Source organism: Plectropomus leopardus, chromosome 5, assembly GCF_026936395.1.
Source record: "Plectropomus leopardus strain MGB_pleo_1.0 chromosome 5, ASM2693639v1, whole genome shotgun sequence".
Lineage (NCBI taxonomy): Eukaryota > Metazoa > Chordata > Actinopteri > Perciformes > Serranidae > Plectropomus > Plectropomus leopardus.
In genome coordinates this window covers 4393289-4403513 of record NC_142180.1, presented here as the reverse complement: position 1 = coordinate 4403513, position 10225 = coordinate 4393289, and the positions used below count along the sequence as shown (strand labels likewise).

General features: G+C 39.6%; 1 protein-coding gene across 1 annotated transcript in view; it reads left to right on the top strand.

Annotated features, from left to right (window-relative positions):
- Positions 1 to 166: 166 nt before the first annotated feature.
- orc1 (origin recognition complex, subunit 1) overlaps positions 167 to 10225 on the top strand; it is a 20083-nt gene continuing 10024 nt past the window's right edge. The window contains 11 exon segments of the mRNA XM_042483850.2: positions 167 to 460; positions 1863 to 1990; positions 2076 to 2248; positions 2984 to 3118; positions 3120 to 3417; positions 4471 to 4735; positions 6459 to 6569; positions 6827 to 6889; positions 8930 to 9037; positions 9119 to 9374; positions 9456 to 9562. Coding sequence (XP_042339784.2) covers positions 366 to 460; positions 1863 to 1990; positions 2076 to 2248; positions 2984 to 3118; positions 3120 to 3417; positions 4471 to 4735; positions 6459 to 6569; positions 6827 to 6889; positions 8930 to 9037; positions 9119 to 9374; positions 9456 to 9562 — 1739 coding nt within the window. The 5' untranslated portion in view covers positions 167 to 365.

Below are 10225 nucleotides of genomic sequence, written 5' to 3'. Positions count from 1 at the left end.
TTTCTGGTGATCTCTTTAATTATTCGTTGACATTTCCCCATGTTTTTGGAAGAAATCAGGGTAATTTGCTCAGGTTTCAAAAGGTTGTTACCCAGAATATGGACTCATGAGTGTTATACCCCCTGTACAGTAGGGGGCAGCATATACCTTTCATATTGCTTTGTTGCCCGCCATTAAAACTGAAGAAGAAGAAAACGGAAGCAACGTAATTTTCGCGCGAAATGTCTCTGCCGTCGTATGCTGTCTGAAGACTTTTGTGTCTAATATTTCTTTTTTTCGATGCGGATAACGAATCACATTCACACGTAAACCGGACAAACAGTTTTTTCATATCGATTATTGTTTGTGTTGATCGCGGAAATAGGATGGAGTATTTCACCAGACTGAGAGTCAGACGAGTTTACAAGTGGCGTGGAGATCCTATTAGTTTCAACAGGAAGTTAAAAACCTATGACTATGGGTGAGTCCTCGTTAGCACTCTATAAACACAATTTTCTCCATATACATGTTTAACTTTTGGAATAATAATAATAATCAAACATATCACGCACAGAGCTCAAAATCATGTACTACCTAATAATATCGGCAGTTGTTTCAAATGAAAAACTTCATGATATCAGAGGAATTTGTGTGTCCAGATACAGTTAGGGAGGACTAGAAAAATATCATTGTATTACAGTCAAAGAGGTTCTTTTATGTAACAGCTGTTGTGTTTATATACTCATTTATATACACCTACATGCATGTATGTTAACATCAACCCTGTATAAAACAAGGAGAGATGCATTGTACCAGGTATTAGCAAAAATGCTATTTTCTGCTCATAGTCCCTGGGCAGGTAGGTGGATCACATAAATAAATGCCAGAATTTGATTAAATTAAGTATAAAGCGCCAGTTCATCGAAGTTTTACAAACATTATTATCACCCTATCCCAGCCCACCTAATCACGATAAATCGCACATTTGTGCAAAATAGCAGCTATAAAATGATCAGGGCACAGTCATTCTTACATCCTAAAACCAGTTTGCCCCCCTCCCAACCCCCAACATTCACAAATATGCGCAAAAAACAAATTTAGTGCAATAAAATTACACACACAAATTCAAAAATATATACAAGTTTGCCATGACAGTATCTATTTTGTCAAGCATGACAAGATTATACAGTTTGTACATGTTATTAGCTATGTTGGAAGAATATTCCACTGACTTATGGCCACAAACAAAAAGATGATCTCACGAACAAAATCTAATGTTTTGGAATACAGTACTCTCCTCTGGATGCTGACAGAGAGGCTTTTGTTGTTTTTTTCTGAGCTTAGTATAACTTTTTTTTTTCAAAGGAGGAGCAGCTGTATAATGTAAGATATTCAAGAGTAAACAAACATCTGAGTGCATGATGAAATTTAAAAAATGTACATTATTGTATCTGGTGAGTATATGTCAGAGGTGATGCTGACATGTTTCTTTTTTGTCGTGAATCTTAAGGGAACTTTTATATAATGATCCAAGTGGTCTCAAAGCTGTTTTACATGCCTGAGACCAGCTTGTCATGCAATCCAAAAAATGTGGAAGAATGCATGCATTCAGAGAGGTCTTTGATGCCTCAACAGTGGGAGAGTTTCTTATGTGTCTAAAGTTTGCGAGATTAAATTTGAGCTTTTTGACACAAGTTTTAAAGGTAAGAGTTGGATCAAGGGTTGGACACCCAAATATTTGAATTCATCCACATTTTTGATTTTTGCCAATTTACTAAGAGGTCAGGACAGTCCATAAGTTAGCAAAAATATATATACTAAATAAATGGTTAGAGTCTTCTTTTAAAAAAATAAATAAATAAATGAAATAATTTGTGTGTCAGCTCTCTGGCCATTAGTGTGGAGGGCCTCCCGAAGACCACTGTCATCAGCACAGGCCAGCACATCTTCATCGAGGGAGACGATGAAGACAACCCGTACGTGGCCAAAGTCATCAGGCTGTTTGGTGACGGTGAGTCACAATGACTTAATGCTACACTTGACCCTGTCCTCAAAGACCTGCAGCTTAACGCCTTCTCTCTCTCGCCATGTGTCAGAGAGCGGGAAGCAGAAGAAGGCGGTGGTTCAGTGGTTCGTTCGTGTGTCTGAAGTGCCTGTGAGCAAACTGAAGCTGCTGGGCAGAGAGCCTCACCCTCAGGAGGTCTTCTACTACAAGGGGCGCAGCTGTGACGACGAGGTGGACGTCGGGTCCATCCTCAGACCTGTGAAGGTAAAGGACGCTCCCTTTCAAGTGTGCTTTTTTAAATTGCATTTTAAAGGATCAATCCTCCCAATTATAACAACATATTTTCACTCTCACCTCTATTTCATTTTACATGTGTTTATTTTAGAGATCTATGAATCAACACAAAAACAAAAAATTTGGCATTTACACAATGAATGTACAAATCCAATTGCACAGTAACAATAATAATAGCATTACATATAACAATAGTAATAGGCATAGAAATTAATGAATGGAATTTATGATATCATGGATATCATACAAATATTGTAGTTTATGTATGTGGAAATAGCAGTCATATGTGTATAATAATAGTGGAGATATGACTTATAATAATGGCAGTAGTGGCTGACTCTGAGCATCAGTGTAACTATGACCACAATCCAGACGCAGCCACGACCCGAGAAATCTACGCGACAACGGACACAAACGCAGTGAAAAAGCATCACAAATGAATGTCTTGATTTTGTTGCAAATTAGAAACAGAATTATCAAGATATAAAAGATAATGTTTATGTAACCTAAGTAAGCAAGAAAAAAATTCTTTCCTTCTCCAATACTGAAAACAGAGCCGTTGTCGTCGGAGCAGCACTCTGGTCTTTAATAATTCAGCCCATTTAATACAGTTTTTCAGTACCCATCCCTAACTAGAGGTGAGCGGGAACATGTTGGGTGATTTAGGTGAAATAACCCTTTAAGTCTCTCTCTCTTCTCTAACAGGTGAAGCACCTGGATGGAGCAGCTCCGTTCCCGGACTCTAACGACAGAGACACCCTGTACGTCAAGCTGTCCTGGGACTCCAAGACCTTCAAAATAGTGGAGCCTGAATCTGCTCCAGCTTCCCCCCTGCCCCCTCTCCCCTGTCCCAAACCCTCCCTCCCCCTCTCCACCATGCTCCCCGCCCGCAGCAGCTCCTGCGACTCGAGGGCCTGCTCGACGCGCCCTGCCGACCCCGGACCCCACCGTCATGCGCCGGGCTGCGTCGGGGGAAGTGAGATACAGCAGGGCCACCATGAGCGCGGGGAAAGCCGGGACCGCAGAAGCCGAGTCGCTGCACTCCGCTACCAAACTGTCGGCCTCCAAAAGTCTGAGCACCAGGAGGAGGAACGCCTCGGCCAGGACGCCCGGCGTCCGCAAGAAACTGGAGCTCAACAGTGAGTGTTTTAAAAACAGACAGCATTCAGAGTGAATTCAAAACGTCATACAGCACCTCTGTAACGGATGTGGTTCGGACGCAGAGGGAGGCTGACACCAAGTCCGCTTACTAGCAAATTTGGTCTGCAGAAGACAAAAATGACACATAAATTACCTTCTGGTCTCACTTTCTGCACCTCAACTCACTCAGAAATGCAGAACAACACATTGTGAGGTCATTTTTCAATAAACAACGCATATGATTTAAAAAAAGACACTAAATATGTTAATTTATTAAATACACAAATTCATTGCAGAGTGCGACCAAAATTCATTGAAACCTTTGTCAAAGGCAATAACAAATGACCTAAAGCATATACAAGGGACAAACAGTGACACCTGGTGGACAAAGCTGAAAGGCACACATGAAGGCTGACTACACAGAAACTACAGAAATAAATAAGTAAATAGATAACATAGCTGCAGAAGACAAAAATGACACAAATTGTCCTCTGGTGTCACTTTCTGCACCTCAGCAACAGATTTTACACATGAATAAAGCTCTATCTCCTCAGCTCTACATTCATCTTGTGACATCTGGCGGCGCAAATAATTACAAATCGTGCCAAAACAGTGATGTGAAAACACTGTTAGAACTCATATTTAACCATCCAGAGCTGCACAAAACCTCTGGGTAACATCAAAATAACTACAGTGAACAATGTTAACCAAGGTTTTACATCTTAAAGTATTCAGTTTTCAACATTAACAATCAAATAATGCAGGAGTGCTTTTCCACACATCTTCCCCTCAGCAGCGCAGCGCAGCACTGTGAGGAAAGTAAGCACATGCTTACTTCACTGACCTCTGGAAATCTCAGCACTTCATCACAACAACAGTCATCTTATCTCAGCTATTGTCTTTGACAATAACAGATCTAACAGTGGCAAAAATGGCAACAGTAAAAAACTGTTGTGAACACAGTCTGTTACAGTAAGTTTAGCTCAGATAATAGGTTTTATCTTTACTATTTAAAAACCCACAGGTCATGTTTTCTGTCCTCGTCCTCTCAGGTCCGGAAAAGTCGTCTATGATCCGCGAGGACGTCTTGAAGCTGCTGCTGGACGAGGAGCTGGAGTCGGAGGGGGCGCTGGCTCGCAGGCTGTCATCGTCATCCTCTCCTCCTCAGGCCCTGCCCCTCACCCACAGCCTCACCCCCTCCAGGAAGCCCCACAGGGCCCCCAACGCTCAGGGCTCCTTCCCCCTGAAGACCGCCTCCGTTGTCCTCCACAAAGCGTGTCTCTCTGAGAACAGTCCTGCAAGAGACGACTCCAGCAGGTCAGAGTCCTCTCTCTCTCTGACAGCGACAGCGTCCACTCGGTCTACAGTCAGCTGGTTAGACACGGCTGTGAAGCAGCCATGCTCTGGTCAGGCTTTTTGCAGCATCCTGGTTCTTTGTTTCTGCTACAGCAGGGACATTTCCACAAAAAATCCAGCAGTTATTATAAAACATCATATTTTTAGCCACAGCAGCACCTCTCTTAACCCTTAGACCCTGTGTAAATGTCGTATCACACAAAATGAACTTTTAAAATCAGGCTATAAAAATCTTATACACTGATATGACTTTCTACATTCATTGGGTTTATTTTTTTAACCAACATAAGTCATGATCATAAATATCAAATATTCATTCACTATTAGAATTTAACCCTTTAAATGCCAGGCTAAAAGGAAATATTTTCAATACACTACATGCAAAGTTGATTTAAAAAAGTTTTTTTTATTATTACAACCTGGGATGTGTCAATGATTTGCAGCAACACTGATTTTAACAGGGCAGCTAGTATAAGCAGCATGTATTTTCTCCATATGCCCAAAATGGTGAAAATTATGTCATCAAGTGGAAAATAGTAAAAATTACAAATTCTGAGGCAAAAATAGAAATAATGCAATGCATGTTTTTATGCTTTGATGGCTGTGGGATCAAACATTACAGTTTGAATGGGTTTAACTTAGCACTTTACAGTCTGAATATAACAATTTAGTTTCCACAGAGTATTTTAGACGTGGTGTATGAGCTGATCTGGAAATTCAAAAATTAAACAGAAATTCACAGTCTTGCCAAAATGTATGCCATATGCATGAACACAGCCAAAATGATCAAAAAATGAAGAATGAAAAGCACATAAAATGAGCCAAACAGTCCCCAAGGGTCAGCTAGCAAATGTTGCATGCTAACAGGCTAAACTGACTTGGTAAACATAAAATTTAGCAAGAATAAATAAACAAATATATATAAACACAAGAATACAGAAATAAACAAATCAAATAATAAGGGAATAAATAAATGCCTAAATGAATAAAGAAACAAATAAATCTAATAATAAATTAATAAATAAATGCATATATAAATATGGAAATGAATAAATGAAAATATTAATTGCAATAATAAATACAAAAATAAATAATGGAATGCATATTAAAATAGGCTGAGTTTAAGACCTCTTACCTAATTCATATGCTGCTGCATAAATAAACAAATGCATACAATAAGTACAAAAATAAATGTAGATGTACAGAAATTACATTTTGTACATTTCACCATCTATATCATATTGAATTATCAACTTTATTCATGCATTTATTTCAGCATCTATACATTCTTTTTAAAATGTAATCTATATATTGATACTTGAGTCATTAACATCCTGTACAATGTTAAGGAATTACGTCGTGTCCTCAGAAGTTCTCAGAAATCAGAATACTGTAGCATGTGAGCACCTGATCCAGGGTTCTGGATCACTGTCAGCCACGTGGACTGATGTGTCATGCAGTAGTTAATAATAGTAATAAATTAGAATACAAATATATGTAAGCAATTCAATAAATGTGTACACACTGGCATGAAAGGTAGTAAAGGTAGTGTGATGTCACAGTCTTCCTCAGTGGCCTAAAGCTCGTGAGTAAAGAGCATTGAGTTAAGATTATTTAAAGTGGTTTAAAGAGATCACCTGAATCAAAGTCCAGGCTCACTGGTGCCTCTTGTGTTGGATCAAAGTCCTCAGCAGGGTGATGATGTGACGGATGCAGGGTTACCGCCCGGCTCGGTTAAGACACCCAGAAGAAGAAATGCCACGCCGAGGAGGCAGTACGCCATCAGGGGGCAGAAGTGAGTCAGACACTGCAGACCCGGGGTTTCTAATACCTGTGATGTAATGTCTGTGAGTCCTGGAGCACGACAGAGTGGTGTGTGGGAGCCAAGACAGTAACTGTAGCTGACACCTGTGAGTTTGTGGTGATTTTCTGAGGTGTGAGTCTGCACAGCCGGGTGAAGTTTTAGCCAGCGTCTCCACAGTGTTTGGGTTTATTGTTCTTTTACTAAACACAGTGATTTAACCCCAGAAAATTAAATGTGTCTTCAAACAGAGCCACCACTCCGTCTCGAAAAAAAGATCAGAAATCTCTGATGGAACCAGCCCTGGGAGTGCTGTGAGTACATACATATTTACTTTAAAAAGTACAAAATAAGTAATACTTCTTTTGTTTAGGTATGACTGAGTCATAACTCAGTCATATTCATACTCATACTTTAAAGGATGTTATCTAAGATGTTCATTGTGTAAGAATGTCTGTGATAAATAATTCAGCATACTTTCAAAGATGACATTTTGGCAAAAGGAAAAAAAGAATGCTAAAAATCATGGAAAATGTAGTTCCATGTAGTACTGAAGCAGTAATAATAATTAGAATAATGATAAATAATAATAATGATAATATAGTGTCAACAAAATGAATTAATGAACTCTTCAAAATTAAAAAAAAAAAAAGTACCAGTCAAAGGTTTGGATACACCTTCTCATCCAAAGGTTTTCCTTTATTTTTATTATTTTCTACATTGTATATTAATACTGAAGACATCAAAACTATGAAAGGACAAATATCGGATTAAATAGTAAACAAAAAAGTGTCAAAAAAAACAGAATATGTTTTATATTTTAGATTCTTCAAAGTAACCACCTTTTGCTCTTATGACAGCTTTGCACACTTCTGGCACTGTCTCCATCAGACTCATGAGACAGTCACCTGGAATGCTTTTCAGGTAACAGGTGTGCCTTCTCAAGAGCTAATTTTTGGGATTCCTTGCCTTCTTAATGTGTTTGAGTTATCAGTTGTGTTGTGCAGAAGTACGGTTAGCACACAGTTCTATATAGTGAATAGCCCTATTCAACTACTGTTCTAATCCATATTGTGGCAGGAACCACTCAACTAAGTAAAGAGAAACGACAGTCCGTCATTACTTTAAGACATGAAGGTCAGTCAATCCGAAAAATTTCAACAGCTTTGGATGTATTCACAAGTACAGTTGCGAAAACCATCAAACGCTATGATAAAACTGTCTGTCATGACGACCGCCCCAGGAAAGAAGAGCAAGAGTTACCTGTTCTGCAGAGGATAAATTCATTAGTTACCAGCCTCAGAAACTGCAAATTAACAGCAGCTCAGATTAGAGCCCTCATCAATGCATCCCAGAGTTCAAGTAGCAGACACATCTCAGCATCAACTGTTCAGAGGAGACGGTGTGAATCTGGCCTTTATGGTCGAATTGCTGCAAGGAAGCCACTACTGAGGAAGACCAACAACAAGAAGAGACTTGTTTGGGCCAAGGAGCACAAGGAATGGACATTAGACCGCTGAAAAACTGTACTTTGGTAGGATGAGTGAAATTTGAGATTTTAGATTCCACCCGCCATGTCTTCGTGAGACATAGAAAAGTTGAGCGGATGGTTTCTACATGTGTGGTTCCCACCGTGAAGCATGGAGGAGGAAGTGTGATGGTATGGGGGTGCTTTGCTGGTGACACTGTTGGTGATTGTTGGTTTCTTTGACACTTTTTTTACTATTTAATTCTATATGTGTTCTTTCAAAGTTCTGATGTCTTCAGTATTAAAAAAAAAACATTGCATGAGAAGGTGTGTCCAAACTTTTGACTGGTACTGTATATACACACACGCACACACACACACACACACACACACACACACACACACATACACACACATATATATACATTCTATATCCACATTTTTGTACTGAAAAGACTATACTGAGCGAAAACCCCTGTGTAATCACCATTTGTAAGTGTACTTTAGTTACATGTCTTTTTCTAATGTACTTAAACTGATTGCAATTACATTTATTTTGTAATTTGGTTACATGTAACTAGTTACTCCGTAAACCTGTATATAACAGCAAAAATCAAAGATCTACACAGCCACACATAACTCTGTCAGACAGCGTTTTCAGCGTTTGAAGACATTTCAAATGAATAAACATAATGAATGTGCAACTATGTAACCTAAGACATATTTTAGCTGATTTCTCCAGTTTGTGTGGTGCAGAAAAGTAGGCATACCTAACCGACATTTTATCTTGGGTGTTCATCTTGGATCCTATTCTTCATTTGTTTTTTTTTTAATGCCAGCTCTGAAATGTGAAATGACTTGAACTGTTGATGTGTGATGTGAACAGGGCTGAAGTGGATGATGAAAGCTCTCCGATGCTGCCGGTCGCCGCCACACCGAGGAGCTCCAAGAGGAAGTCGGCCCAGCAGGTGTCGTCCCGCATTAGAAAGCAGCTGTGAGTGCAGAGACAGTCATTTTTCAGTCGTTTTCATCGTTTCAGCACTTTGCAAACTAACTTCACTGTCTGTTGGATCAGGAATCTCCTAGACAACAAACTGGATCTGAACTCAGACGGAGAGGACGAGGACGAGTTTGTTCCATCCAAGAAGGAGCTGCAGAGCAGCAGTGAGGAGGAGGATGATGATGATGGGGTAGAGGAGGCATGGCTGGACAGTGAGGAGGAGGGGGTATCTAAAAAGAGCAGAATTTCTGCTGCAGCGTCTCGTACTCCTCGTTCAAAGCAGAAAACTCGCTCATCCACCCGAACGCCACGAAAAACTCCAAACAAGAAGGTGTGAGTCCTGGAAATGTGACAGAATCTCCTCAGTGTTTTTCTTTTCATCACTTTATTTACCTCTTTCCTGTTTGGACAGATCACACCCAGCACACCACGGACTCCTCATCGCGCCACTCCCAGCATCCCAAGCAGGTCGCTGCCGGCCCGACAGCCTGCTAACGTTCTGGAGGAGGCCAGAACGAGGTGAGACGCAACATCAGTCACTTCTAACACTCATATTTCTATACAGCACCATGGCTCCTACTGTGATTTATTCAGTTATAACAATACTTTTTCAAGAATTCCATTATAAAAGATGATAGATAGATACTTTTATTTGTCCCTGTGGGGAAACTGGTTCGCAGCAACAATAACTTGACACTTCCATTTATCCACATAACATAAGTGAACACATCAGTAAACAAACCAGACACTTCCATTGCACCTTGAGTAGGAATGAGATGGAACCGTACAGAGGTAGATGTTTTACCAGACCAGCTGGTCCCACTGCTGGTTATCTGTGTGTAGTTCTTTATTTAACTTCCTTATAACCATGATTTATTAAATGTGATTATAACAGTAGTGTATTAAGCTTAATTATATGACAGTAGCAACTTTATTTAATTTTATTGTAACTGCAGTTGATTCAATAATTGTATATTTTAATATTTAACAGTAGTTTGAAGGACATTTAAAAATATCAAGATTTATATCAGGTATTGCGATTTAGCCTTAAAAATATCCCCCAGCCATGGTCCTGATCAACCTTTGGTGTAAAGTTGCTAGAACAATGTTGAAAGAACTGACTTCTTTATCCTTCTTTCCAGAATCCATCTGTTTCTCAAAATTTTATCGCTAATGTGTTAT